Raw genomic sequence first — 15,147 nt, 5'->3', positions numbered from 1 at the left:
TCCTAAACCTGCTGTATGTAACACATGTTGTGATATAGCCTGGTCCTAAACCTGCTGTACGTAACACATGTTGTGATATAGCCTGGTCCTAAACCTGCTGTACGTAACACATGTTGTGATATAGCCTGGTCCTAAACCTGCTGTACGTAACACATGTTGTGATATAGCTTGGTCCTAAACCTGCTGTAACATATGTTGTGATATAGCCTGGTCCTTAACCTGCTGTACGTAACATATGTTGTGATATAGCCTGGTCCTAAACCTGCTGTAACATATGTTGTGATATAGCCTGGTCCTAAACCTGCTGTATATATGTTGTGATATAGCCTGGTCCTAAACCTGCTGTACGTAACACATGTTGTGATATAGCCTGGTCCTAAACCTGCTGTACGTAACACATGTTGTGATATAGCCTGGTCCTAAACCTGCTGTATTTAACACATGTTGTGATATAGCCTGGTCCTAAACCTGCTGTATATATGTTGTGATATATCCTGGTCCTAAACCTGCTGTATGTAACACATGTTGTGATATAGCCTGGTCCTAAACCTGCTGTATATATGTTGTGATATAGCCTGGTCCTAAACCTGCTGTATGTAACACATGTTGTGATATAGCCTGGTCCTAAACCTGCTGTATATATGTTGTGATATAGCCTGGTCCTAAACCTGCTGTATGTAACACATGTTGTGATATAGCCTGGTCCTAAACCTGCTGTACGTAACACATGTTGTGATATAGCCTGGTCCTAAACCTGCTGTACGTAACACATGTTGTGATATAGCCTGGTCCTAAACCTGCTGTACGTAACACATGTTGTGATATAGCCTGGTCCTAAACCTGCTGTACGTAACACATGTTGTGATATAGCCTGGTCCTAAACCTGCTGTACGTAACACATGTTGTGATATAGCCTGGTCCTAAACCTGCTGTACGTAACACATGTTGTGATATAGCCTGGTCCTAAACCTGCTGTACGTAACACATGTTGTGATATAGCCTGGTCCTAAACCTGCTGTACGTAACACATGTTGTGATATAGCCTGGTCCTAAACCTGCTGTACGTAACACATGTTGTGATATAGCCTGGTCCTAAACCTGCTGTTTGTAACATATGTTGTGATATAGCCTGGTCCTAAACCTGCTGTAACATATGTTGTGATATAGCCTGGTCCTAAACCTGCTGTATATATGTTGTGATATAGCCTGGTCCTAAACCTGCTGTACGTAACATATGTTGTGATATAGCCTGGTCCTAAACCTGCTGTATATATGTTGTGATATAGCCTGGTCCTAAACCTGCTGTATGTAATACGTTGTGATATAGCCTGGTCCTAAACCTGCTGTATATATGTTGTGATATAGCCTGGTCCTAAACCTGCTGTATATATGTTGTGATATAGCCTGGTCCTAAACCTGCTGTATATATGTTGTGATATAGCCTGGTCCTAAACCTGCTGTACGTAACACATGTTGGGATATAGCCTGGTTCTAAACCTGCTGTACGTAACACATGTTGTGATATAGCCTGGTACTAAACCTGCTGTATATATGTTGTGATATAGCCTGGTTCTAAACCTGCTGTACGTAACACGTGTTGTGATATAGCCTGGTCCTAAACCTGCTGTACGTAACACATGTTGTGATATAGCCTGGTTCTAAACCTGCTGTACGTAACACATGTTGTGATATAGCCTGGTCCTAAACCTGCTGTACGTAACACATGTTGTGATATAGCCTGGTCCTAAACATGCTGTATATATGTTGTGATATAGCCTGGTTCTAAACCTGCTGTACGTAACACATGTTGTGATATAGCCTGGTCCTAAACCTGCTGTATGTAACATATGTTGTGATATAGCCTGGTCCTAAACCTGCTGTACGTAACACATGTTGTGATATAGCCTGGTACTAAACCTGCTGTATGTAACACATGTTGTGATATAGCCTGGTCCTAAACCTGCTGTACGTAACACATGTTGTGATATAGCCTGGTACTAAACCTGCTGTATATATGTTGTGATATAGCCTGGTCCTAAACCTGCTGTATGTAACACATGTTGTGATATGGCCTGGTACTAAACCTGCTGTATGTAACATGTTGTGATATAGCCTGGTACTAAACCTGCTGTATGTAACACATGTTGTGATATAGCCTGGTCCTAAACCTGCTGTATGTAACACATGTTGTGATATAGCCTGGTACTAAACCTGCTGTATATATGTTGTGATATAGCCTGGTACTAAACCTGCTGTATGTAACATGTTGTGATATAGCCTGGTACTAAACCTGCTGTATGTAACATGTTGTGATATAGCCTGGTCCTAAACCTGCTGTATATATGTTGTGATATAGCCTGGTACTAAACCTGCTGTATATATGTTGTGATATAGCCTGGTTCTAAACCTGCTGTATATATGTTGTGATATAGCCTGGTACTAAACCTGCTGTATATATGTTGTGATATAGCCTGGTCCTAAACCTGCTGTATATATGTTGTGATATAGCCTGGTCCTAAACCTGCTGTATATATGTTGTGATATATCCTGGTCCTAAACCTGCTGTACGTAACACATGTTGTGATATAGCCTGGTCCTAAACCTGCTGTATATATGTTGTGATATAGCCTGGTCCTAAACCTGCTGTACGTAACACATGTTGTGATATAGCCTGGTCCTAAACCTGCTGTATGTAACACATGTTGTGATATAGCCTGGTCCTAAACCTGCTGTATATATGTTGTGACATAGCCTGGTCCTAAACCTGCTGTATATATGTTGTGATATAGCCTGGTACTAAACCTGCTGTACGTAACACATGTTGTGATATAGCCTGGTCCTAAACCTGCTGTATGTAACATATGTTGTGATATAGCCTGGTTCTAAACCTGCTGTACGTAACATATGTTGTGATATAGCCTGGTACTAAACCTGCTGTATATATGTTGTGATATAGCCTGGTCCTAAACCTGCTGTATGTAACACATGTTGTGATATAGCCTGGTCCTAAACCTGCTCTATATATGTTGTGATATAGCCTGGTCCTAAACCTGCTGTATGTAACACATGTTGTGATATAGCCTGGTCCTAAACCTGCTGTATATATGTTGTGAAATAGCCTGGTCCTAAACCTGCTGTATATATGTTGTGATATAGCCTGGTCCTAAACCTGCTGTATATATGTTGTGATATAGCCTGGTCCTAAACCTGCTGTATGTAACACATGTTGTGATATAGCCTGGTCCTAAACCTGCTATATGTAACACATGTTGTGATATGGCCTGGTCCTAAACCTGCTGTATATATGTTGTGATATAGCCTGGTACTAAACCTGCTGTATATATGTTGTGATATAGCCTGGTCCTAAACCTGCTGTATATATGTTGTGATATAGCTTGGTCCTAAACCTTCTGTATATATGTTGTGATATAGCCTGGTACTAAACCTGCTGTATGTAACATATGTTGTGATATAGCCTGGTCCTAAACCTGCTGTATATATGTTGTGATATAGCCTGGTCCTAAACCTGCTGTATGTAACACATGTTGTGATATAGCCTGGTCCTAAACCTAGTGTATGTAACACATGTTGTGATATAGCCTGGTCCTAAACCTGCTGTATATATGTTGTGATATAGCCTGGTCCTAAACCTGCTGTATATATGTTGTGATATAGCCTGGTACTAAACCTGCTGTACGTAACACATGTTGTGATATAGCCTGGTCCTAAACCTGCTGTATGTAACATATGTTGTGATATAGCCTGGGTCTAAACCTGCTGTACGTAACATATGTTGTGATATAGCCTGGTACTAAACCTGCTGTATATATGTTGTGATATAGCCTGGTCCTAAACCTGCTGTATGTAACACATGTTGTGATATAGCCTGGTCCTAAACCTGCTGTATGTAACACATGTTGTGATATAGCCTGGTACTAAACCTGCTGTATGTAACACATGTTGTGATATGGCCTGGTCCTAAACCTGCTGTACGTAACACATGTTGTGATATAGCCTGGTCCTAAACCTGCTGTATATATGTTGTGATATAGCCTGGTACTAAACCTGCTGTATGTAACATATGTTGTGATATAGCCTGGTCCTAAACCTGCTGTATATATGTTGTGATATAGCCTGGTCCTAAACCTGCTGTATGTAACACATGTTGTGATATAGCCTGGTCCTAAACCTGCTGTATATATGTTGTGATATAGCCTGGTCCTAAACCTGCTGTATATATGTTGTGATATAGCCTGGTTCTAAACCTGCTGTATATATGTTGTGATATGGCCTGGTCCTAAACCTGCTGTATATATGTTGTGATATGGCCTGGTCCTAAACCTGCTGTATATATGTTGTGATATAGCCTGGTCCTAAACCTGCTGTATATATGTTGTGATATGGCCTGGTCCTAAACCTGCTGTATATATGTTGTGATATAGCCTGGTACTAAACCTGCTGTATATATGTTGTGATATAGCCTGGTCCTAAACCTGCTGTATATATGTTGTGATATAGCCTGGTCCTAAACCTGCTGTATGTAACACATGTTGTGATATAGCCTGGTCCTAAACCTGCTGTATATATGTTGTGATATAGCCTGGTCCTAAACCTGCTGTATATATGTTGTGATATAGCCTGGTCCTAAACCTGCTGTATGTAACATATGTTGTGATATAGCCTGGTCCTAAACCTGCTGTACGTAACACATGTTGTGATATAGCCTGGTACTAAACCTGCTGTACGTAACACATGTTGTGATATAGCCTGGTCCTAAACCTGCTGTATGTAACATGTTGTGATATAGCCTGGTCCTAAACCTGCTGTATGTAACATGTTGTGATATAGCCTGGTCCTAAACCTGCTGTATATATGTTGTGATTTAGCCTGGTCCTAAACCTGCTGTATATATGTTGTGATATAGCCTGGTCCTAAACCTGCTGTATATATGTTGTGATATGGCCTGGTCCTAAACCTGCTGTATATATGTTGTGATATAGCCTGGTCCTAAACCTGCTGTATATATGTTGTGATATAGCCTGGTCCTAAACCTGCTGTATATATGTTGTGATATAGCCTGGTCCTAAACCTGCTGTATGTAACACATGTTGTGATATAGCCTGGTTCTAAACCTGCTGTATGTAACACATGTTGTGATATAGCCTGGTCCTAAACCTGCTGTACGTAACACATGTTGTGATATAGCCTGGTACTAAACCTGCTGTACGTAACACATGTTGTGATATAGCCTGGTCCTAAACCTGCTGTATGTAACATATGTTGTGATATAGCCTGGTACTAAACCTGCTGTACGTAACACATGTTATGATATAGCCTGGTTCTAAACCTGCTGTATGTAACACATGTTGTGATATAGCCTGGTCCTAAACCTGCTGTATGTAACATGTTGTGATATAGCCTGGTCCTAAACTTGCTGTATATATGTTGTGATATAGCCTGGTCCTAAACCTGCTGTATGTAACACATGTTGTGATATAGCCTGGTACTAAACCTGCTGTATGTAACACATGTTGTGATATAGCCTGGTACTAAACCTGCTGTATGTAACACATGTTGTGATTTGGCCTGGTCCTAAACCTGCTGTACGTAACACATGTTGTGATATAGCCTGGTCCTAAACCTGCTGTATATATGTTGTGATATAGCCTGGTCCTAAACCTGCTGTATATATGTTGTGATATAGCCTGGTCCTAAACCTGCTGTATATATGTTGTGATATGGCCTGGTCCTAAACCTGCTGTATATATGTTGTGATATAGCCTGGTACTAAACCTGCTGTATATATGTTGTGATATAGCCTGGTCCTAAACCTGCTGTATGTAACATATGTTGTGATATAGCCTGGTCCTAAACCTGCTGTAAATATGTTGTGATATAGCCTGGTCCTAAACCTGCTGTATGTAACATATGTTGTGATATAGCCTGGTCCTAAACCTGCTGTACGTAACACATGTTGTGATATAGCCTGGTACTAAACCTGCTGTACGTAACACATGTTGTGATATAGCCTGGTCCTAAACCTGCTGTATGTAACATATGTTGTGATATAGCCTGGTACTAAACCTGCTGTACGTAACACATGTTGTGATATAGCCTGGTCCTAAACCTGCTGTATGTAACATGTTGTGATATAGCCTGGTACTAAACCTGCTGTACATATGTTGTGATATAGCCTGGTCCTAAACCTGCTGTACGTAACACATGTTGTGATATAGCCTGGTCCTAAACCTGCTGTATATATGTTGTGATATAGCCTGGTCTTAAACCTGCTGTATGTAACACATGTTGTGATATAGCCTGGTTCTAAACCTGCTGTATGTAACACATGTTGTGATATAGCCTGGTCCTAAACCTGCTGTATGTAACACATGTTGTGATATAGCCTGGTCCTAAACCTGCTGTACGTAACACATGTTGTGATATAGCCTGGTCCTAAACCTGCTGTACGTAACACATGTTGTGATATATCCTGGTCCTAAACCTGCTGTACGTAACACATGTTGTGATATAGCCTGGTCCTAAACCTGCTGTATATATGTTGTAATATAGCCTGGTCCTAAACCTGCTGTATATATGTTGTGATATAGCCTGGTCCTAAACCTGCTGTATGTAACATATGTTGTGATATAGCCTGGTCCTAAACCTGCTGTATGTAACATATGTTGTGATATAGCCTGGTCCTAAACCTGCTGTACGTAACACATGTTGTGATATAGCCTGGTACTAAACCTGCTGTACGTAACACATGTTGTGATATAGCCTGGTCCTAAACCTGCTGTATGTAACATATGTTGTGATATAGCCTGGTCCTAAACCTGCTGTACGTAACACATGTTGTGATATAGCCTGGTACTAAACCTGCTGTACGTAACACATGTTGTGATATAGCCTGGTCCTAAACCTGCTGTATGTAACATGTTGTGATATAGCCTGGTACTAAACCTGCTGTACATATGTTGTGATATAGCCTGGTCCTAAACCTGCTGTACGTAACACATGTTGTGATATAGCCTGGTCCTAAACCTGCTGTATATATGTTGTGATATAGCCTGGTCTTAAACCTGCTGTATGTAACACATGTTGTGATATAGCCTGGTCCTAAACCTGCTGTATGTAACACATGTTGTGATATAGCCTGGTCCTAAACCTGCTGTATATATGTTGTGATATAGCCTGGTTCTAAACCTGCTGTACGTAACACATGTTGTGATATAGCCTGGTCCTAAACCTGCTGTACGTAACACATGTTGTGATATAGCCTGGTCCTAAACCTGCTGTACGTAACACATGTTGTGATATAGCCTGGTCCTAAACCTGCTGTATGTAACACATGTTGTGATATAGCCTGGTCCTAAACCTGCTGTATGTAACACATGTTGTGATATAGCCTGGTCCTAAACCTGCTGTATGTAACATATGTTGTGATATAGCCTGGTCCTAAACCTGCTGTATATATGTTGTGATATAGCCTGGTCCTAAACCTGCTGTATGTAACACATGTTGTGATATAGCCTGGTCCTAAACCTGCTGTATATATGTTGTGATATAGCCTGGTCCTAAACCTGCTGTATGTAACACATGTTGTGATATAGCCTGGTACTAAACCTGCTGTACGTAACACATGTTGTGATGTATGTTTCCAACATGAAGGCTGTTTCCCTGAAGGAGTTAAATCTGCTTGGTGTTTTGTTTCCTTGCCTCATACTAATGAGTGTGGTGATACTGGAATCGTCCCTAGTGCTCCACTAAGGAGATCATTGGTACCTTTCTGAACTGCATGACCAGGTTCATAAGGGATGAGGTAGTAGTGTGAGCCTGCTGTGATGAACCCATGGACGACTGGAGAAGGTCCTCGATGGAGATCTTGTTCCTCAGAGCTCTGTAGAGCAGCCTCTGTCTGCACGTCAACTGGCAGTATGTCAGGATTTCAATCTGTTAGACAGAGGGTGTAGTTAGACAGAGAACACAGTAACCATCCTTATCTATCAGAGGTAGAGGGTGTAGTTAGATACAGAACACAGTAACCATCCTTATCTATCAGAGGTAGAGGGTGTAGTTAGATACAGAACACACAGTAACTATCCTTATCTATCAGAGGTAGAGAGAGAGTATAGTTAGATACAGAACACACAGTAACTATCCTTATCTATCAGAGGAAGAGGAAATACAGACACTTGTCAAAACGATCTGGAAACATCTGGCAGCTGCTAGTCTAGGTGTGGAAGGAGGAAAGGAGACAGAGGTGGGTGCCAAGTGAGGACTAGGGTGATGAAAGCAGACGGGGATAAATAGTGTAGGCTACTGGGGTAGGAAAGGAGAGACGATAGAGAGGGTGCTGAGGTAGGAAAGGAGAGACGATAGAGAGGGTGCTGAGGTAGGAAAGGAGAGACGATAGAGAGGGTGCTGAGGTAGGAAAGGAGAGACGATAGAGAGGGTGCTGAGGTAGGAAAGGAGAGACGATAGAGAGGGTGCTGAGGTAGGAAAGGAGAGACGATAGAGAGGGTACTGAGGTAGGAAAGGAGAGACGATAGAGAGGGTGCTGAGGTAGGAAAGGAGAGACGATAGAGAGGGTGCTGAGGTAGGAAAGGAGAGACGATAGAGAGGGTGCTGAGGTAGGAAAGGAGAGACGATAGAGTGGGTGCTGAGGTAGGAAAGGAGAGACGATAGAGAGGGTGCTGAGGTAGGAAAGGAGAGACGATAGAGAGGCTACTGAGGTAGGAAAGGAGAGACGATAGAGGCTACTGAGGTAGGAAAGGAGAGACGATAGAGAGGCTACTGAGGTAGGAAAGGAGAGACGATAGAGAGGGTGCTGAGGTAGGAAAGGAGAGACGATAGAGAGGGTGCTGAGGTAGGAAAGGAGAGACGATAGAGAGGGTGCTGAGGTAGGAAAGGAGAGACGATAGAGAGGGTGCTGAGGTAGGAAAGGAGAGACGATAGAGAGGGTGCTGAGGTAGGAAAGGAGAGACGATAGAGGCTACTGAGGTAGGAAAGGAGAGACGATAGAGAGGCTACTGAGGTAGGAAAGGAGAGACGATAGAGAGGATGCTGAGGTAGGAAAGGAGAGATGATAGAGAGGGTGCTGAGGTAGGAAAGGAGACGATAGAGAGGCTACTGAGGTAGGAAAGGAGAGACGATAGAGTGGGTGCTGAGGTAGGAAAAGAGAGACGATAGAGAGGGTGCTGAGGTAGGAAAGGAGAGACGATAGAGAGGGTGCTGAGGTAGGAAAGGAGAGACGATAGAGAGGGTGCTGAGGTAGGAAAGGAGAGACGATAGAGAGGGTGCTGAGGTAGGAAAGGAGAGACGATAGAGAGGGTGCTGAGGTAGGAAAGGAGAGACGATAGAGAGGGTGCTGAGGTAGGAAAGGAGAGACGATAGAGAGGGTGCTGAGGTAGGAAAGGAGAGACGATAGAGAGGGTGCTGAGGTAGGAAAGGAGAGACGATAGAGAGGGTGCTGAGGTAGGAAAGGAGAGACGATAGAGAGGCTACTGAGGTAGGAAAGGAGAGACGATAGAGAGGCTGCTGAGGTAGGAAAGGAGAGACGATAGAGAGGCTACTGAGGTAGGAAAGGAGAGACGATAGAGAGGCTACTGAGGTAGGAAAGGAGAGACGATAGAGAGGGTGCTGAGGTAGGAAAGGAGAGACGATAGAGAGGGTGCTGAGGTAGGAAAGGAGAGACGATAGAGAGGGTGCTGAGGTAGGAAAGGAGAGACGATAGAGAGGGTGCTGAGGTAGGAAAGGAGAGACGATAGAGAGGGTGCTGAGGTAGGAAAGGAGAGACGATAGAGGCTACTGAGGTAGGAAAGGAGAGAAGATAGAGAGGCTACTGAGGTAGGAAAGGAGAGACGATAGAGAGGATGCTGAGGTAGGAAAGGAGAGATGATAGAGAGGGTGCTGAGGTAGGAAAGGAGACGATAGAGAGGCTACTGAGGTAGGAAAGGAGAGACGATAGAGTGGGTGCTGAGGTAGGAAAAGAGAGACGATAGAGAGGGTGCTGAGGTAGGAAAGGAGAGACGATAGAGAGGGTGCTGAGGTAGGAAAGGAGAGACGATAGAGAGGGTGCTGAGGTAGGAAAGGAGAGACGATAGAGAGGGTGCTGAGGTAGGAAAGGAGAGACGATAGAGAGGGTGCTGAGGTAGGAAAGGAGAGACGATAGAGAGCGTGCTGAGGTAGGAAAGGAGAGACGATAGAGAGGGTGCTGAGGTAGGAAAGGAGAGACGATAGAGAGGGTGCTGAGGTAGGAAAGGAGAGATGATAGAGAGGGTGCTGAGGTAGGAAAGGAGAGACGATAGAGAGGCTACTGAGGTAGGAAAGGAGAGACGATAGAGAGGCTACTGAGGTAGGAAAGGAGAGACGATAGAGAGGCTACTGAGGTAGGAAAGGAGAGACGATAGAGGCTACTGAGGTAGGAAAGGAGAGACGATAGAGAGGCTACTGAGGTAGGAAAGGAGAGACGATAGAGAGGGTGCTGAGGTAGGAAAGGAGAGACGATAGAGAGGGTGCTGAGGTAGGAAAGGAGAGACGATAGAGAGGGTGCTGAGGTAGGAAAGGAGAGAAGATAGAGTGGGTGCTGAGGTAGGAAAGGAGAGAAGATAGAGGATATTGAAGAACAGAGAGATAGGACAGGACCTCTAAAGTGATATATAACTCGTGTGTGATTGGTTAGTCAGTACCTTGTCAGAGAGCTCGTTCTCGACGTCCTTCTTGATCCTCCTCAACATGAAGGGTTTCAGGATCATATGGAGCCTGGACAGCTGATCTAAACAACATCATTGACACAGTCAGCAGGTCTCAACGACAACAACGACAGTCAGCGGGTCAAACGCAACAACAACGACAGTCAGCGGGTCAAAAACAACAACAACGACAGTCAGCGGGTCAAACGCAACAACAACGACAGTCAGCGGGTCAAACGCAACAACAACGACAGTCAGCGGGTCAAAAGCAACAACAACGACAGTCAGCGGGTCAAAAACAACAACAACGACAGTCAGCGGGTCAAAAACAACAACAACGACAGTCAGCGGGTCAAAAACAACAACAACGACAGTCAGCGGGTCAAAAACAACAACAACGACAGTCAGCGGGTCAAAAACAACAACAACGACAGTCAGCGGGTCAAAAACAACAACGACAGTCAGCGGGTCAAAAACAACAACGACAGTCAGCGGGTCAAAAACAACAACGACAGTCAGCGGGTCAAAAACAACAACGACAGTCAGCGGGTCAAAAACAACAACGACAGTCAGCGGGTCAAAAACAACAACGACAGTCAGCGGGTCAAAAACAACGACGACAGTCAGCGGGTCAAAAACAACAACGACAGACAGCGGGTCAAAAACAACGACAACAGACAGCGGGTCAAAAACAACGACAACAGACAGCGGGTCAAAAACAACGACAACAGACAGCGGGTCAAAAACAACGACAACAGACAGCGGGTCAAAAACAACGACAACAGACAGCGGGTCAAAAACAACGACGACAGACAGCGGGTCAAAAACAACGACGACAGACAGCGGGTCAAAAACAACGACAACAGTCAGCGGGTCTAAACAACAACGACAGTCAGCGGGTCAAAAACAACGACAGTCAGCGGGTCAAAAACAACGACAGTCAGCGGGTCAAAAACAACAACAGCAGTCAGCGGGTCAAAAACAACGACAACAGTCAGCGGGTCTAAACAACATGTAAACATGAATCTGGTCTAAACAACAACAACAAATGGTCAGCTACAAATCAATCACTTCATAAGAAACAGACACCTGACTAGAGTACTTCTAAAGTAGATCTTAAAAAATCAAGAAGTCTGAAACAAATCTCAGAAGGTTGTGTAGTGTACTCACTCTCGTCGATGGCAGACTTGTTCTCTGCGTGGCTCTCGATGTCTTTAGAGAACCATTCATTAAACTCTTCGTGAGAGTCAAACAGTGTAGGCATGATGAAATGGAGCAGAGCCCACAACTGAGACAGGAAATAATAACAGTCAGCATCTCTACAGTACCAAACAGACAGAGAGAAATACAGCCCTTTGAATTGAGAGAGAGAGAAAGACAGTCAGAGCCTTCAGAAAGTATTCACACTCCATTGACTTTCCACATTTTGTTGTTACAGCCAGAATTTAAAATGTTTTACAATTTAGATTTTGTGTCACTGGCCTAAGACACAAAGTGACATTATGTTTTTAGAAATTTTAACAAAAATCAAAAAGCTGAAATGTCTTGAGTCAATAAGTATTTTGTCTATTTGTTATGGCAAACATAAATAAGTTCAGGAGTAAAAATGTCACAAGTTGCATGGACTTACTCTTTGTGCAATAATATTGTTTAACATGATTTTTGAATGACTGCCTCATCTCTGTACCCCACACATACAATTATCTGTAAGGTCCCTCAGTCGAGCAGTGCATTTCAAACACAGATTCAACCACAAAGACCCGGGAGGTTTTCCACTGCCTCACAAAGGGCGACATCTATTGGTAGATGGGTAAAAAACACATTTTAAAAAGCAGACAATGAATATCTCTATGACCATGGCGAAGTCCTTCCTAACTCAGTTGCCAGAGAGGAAGGAAATCCCTCTGGGATTTCACCATGAGGCCTATGGTGACTAAAACAGTTACTAAATGGCTGTGATTGGAGAAAACTGAGGAATGATCACCAACGTTGTAGTTACTCCACAATACTAACGTAAGTTACAGAAGTGATACTAACCAAAACAAGGTCAAATATACACTGGAGTTGATTACCAATATAACATTGAAATGTTCCTGAGTGGCCTAGTTACAGTTTTGACTTAAATAGGATTGAAAATATATGGCAAGACTTGGGAATGGCTGTCTAGCAATGATCAACACCCAACTTGACAAAGCTTGAAGATTATTTTTTAAGAATAATGTGCAAATATAATACAATCCAGGTGTGCAAAGCTGTTAGAGACTTACCCAGAAATACTCACAGCTGTGATCGCTGCCAAAGGTGATTCTAACATGTATCGACTTATTACAAGGTAAAGAAAAAATATTTAAATACATTTTTAATTCAGGCTGTGACACAGCAAAATGTGGAATAAGTCAAGGGGTATGAATACTTTCTGAAGGCACTGTACAGCATATACAGACAGGTTAAGAAAGAGATATAGAAAGGGACAAAGAATTTACCAAAAAAAAAACCAGAGCAAACTAGAATGCTATTTGGCCCTAAACAGAGAGTACACAGTGGCAGAATACCTGACCACTGTGACTGACCCAAACTTAAGGAAAGCTGTGACTATGTACAGACTCAGTGAGCATAGCCTTGCTATTGAGAAAGCCCGCCGTAGGCAGACATGGCTCTCAAGAGAAGACAAGCTATGTGCACACTGCCCACAAAATGAGGTGGAAACTGAGCTGCACTTGCTAACCTCCTGCCAAATGTATGACTGTATTTGAGACACATATTTCCCTCAGATTACACAGACCCACAAAGAATTAGAAAACAAATCCAATCTTGATAAACTCCCATATCTACTGGGTGAAATACCACAGTGTGCCTTCACAGCAGCAAGATTTGTGACCTGTTGCCACAAGGGCAACCAGTGGAGAACAAACACCATTGTAAATACAACCCATATTTATGTTTATTTATTTTCCCTTTTGTACTTGAACTATTTGCACATTGTTACAATACCGTATATAGACTTATGACATTTTAAATGTCTTCATTCCTTTGGAACTTTTGTGAGTGTTTGCTGTTTATATTTTATTGTTTATTATCCGTCTCACTTGCTTTGACAATGTAAACATACATTTCCCATGCCAATAAAGCTTTTGGAATTGAACTGTGAGAGGGAGGGAGAATTGGAGAGTGATAGAGTATGAGGAGAGAAAGAGAGTCGATTCAATCTGGTTTCTTGCCGTTTGCTTTCTCGTCTGTATTATTTACTATGTATAATTGTTTTGGTTGAGAAATATATATATATATATATATATATATATATATATATATATATATATATATATATATATATATATATGTATATATATTTATTTATTTATTTATATATATATATATATATATATATATATATATATGATTATTGTTGCTCAAACATATTTACATAAATGAACATACTACATATACTGTACATTGATTTAGCAACAGTGGTAACCACCCAAGTATTTATTAAATAGAGAGAGAGAGCCAGCGAGAGAAAGCCAGAGAAAGAAGAGGAGAGAGGCAAAGAGATAAAAAGAGAGCAGACAGACAGACAAACAGACAGACAGACAGAGCGAGAGACAGCGAGAGACAGACAGACAGAGAGACAGACAAAATGACCTCTCACCTCTGCCATAGTGTTCTGTATGGGCGTTCCTGTGAGCAGCAGTCTGTTTCTACACTGAAACTGCAGCAATATCTTCCAACGAACACTGTCAACACAGAGACACAATGCAAACGTATTGGACTACATGACGTATACATCATCATCGAATGCCCTGCGAGGGGAAAATCAAGTCTCATTTGAGACAACTGAAAGAGCTGCTCCAGCTGGTACTGCTCTTCAGTGACTGGGCCTCGCCCAGAACCACGCACTCTCACTTGACCCTCTGAACTGAGACGGATCGCTGCCGTCTTAAGGACTCCTGACCAAGCTATTTCCTGTTTGTTTGTTTTTTTTAATATAAGCTGATTCCATAATTTCCGATGACCGCAAGCCGCGCCTGGACATCAGAACAGCGATCACTAATCTTGTTTTCGGATGCGGATTTTGTATTTCCCAGTCGACAGCTGTGGATGTACAGCTCACCTCGGACCAGGCCTTTATCCCCGGGGATAAAGAGGAAGAGACGAGACAGACGAGCTCCTTCGATGAGACGAGTAAATCAACTGCCGCTACCATCCATTCTATTGGCCAACGTACAGTCCCTGAAGAACAACCTGGACGAGCTCCGTTGGAGACTCTCCTATCAAGAGGACCTGAAGAACAACCTGGACGAGCTCCGTTCGAAACTCTCCTATCAAGAGGACCTGAAGAACAACCTGGACGAGCTCCGTTCGAGACTCTCCTATCAAGAGGACCTGAAGAACTTCAATATCCTGTGTTTCTCGGAGTCACGGCTGAATAAGGACAATACGCATCTAGCTGTTTTTT

General features: G+C 42.8%; 1 protein-coding gene across 3 annotated transcripts in view; it reads right to left on the bottom strand.

Moving 5' to 3' along the window:
- ino80 (INO80 complex ATPase subunit) overlaps positions 1–15,147 on the bottom strand; it is a 102,330-nt gene that overhangs the window by 59,480 nt on the left and 27,703 nt on the right. For all 3 annotated transcript variants that reach the window (XM_055885688.1, XM_055885690.1, XM_055885689.1), the window contains exons 17-20: positions 14,341–14,425; positions 11,865–11,982; positions 10,692–10,777; positions 7,786–7,953 (exon numbers count right to left, since the gene is read on the bottom strand). In XM_055885688.1, coding sequence (XP_055741663.1) covers positions 7,786–7,953; positions 10,692–10,777; positions 11,865–11,982; positions 14,341–14,425 — 457 coding nt within the window. The remainder of the gene's footprint in view (positions 1–7,785; positions 7,954–10,691; positions 10,778–11,864; positions 11,983–14,340; positions 14,426–15,147) is intronic.

The sequence above is a fragment of the Salvelinus fontinalis genome, chromosome 27 (assembly GCF_029448725.1).
Source record: "Salvelinus fontinalis isolate EN_2023a chromosome 27, ASM2944872v1, whole genome shotgun sequence".
NCBI classification, from domain to species: Eukaryota; Metazoa; Chordata; class Actinopteri; order Salmoniformes; family Salmonidae; genus Salvelinus; species Salvelinus fontinalis.
Note: the sequence above shows the minus strand (reverse complement) of the source record. Positions and strands in the feature narration are given on the sequence as shown.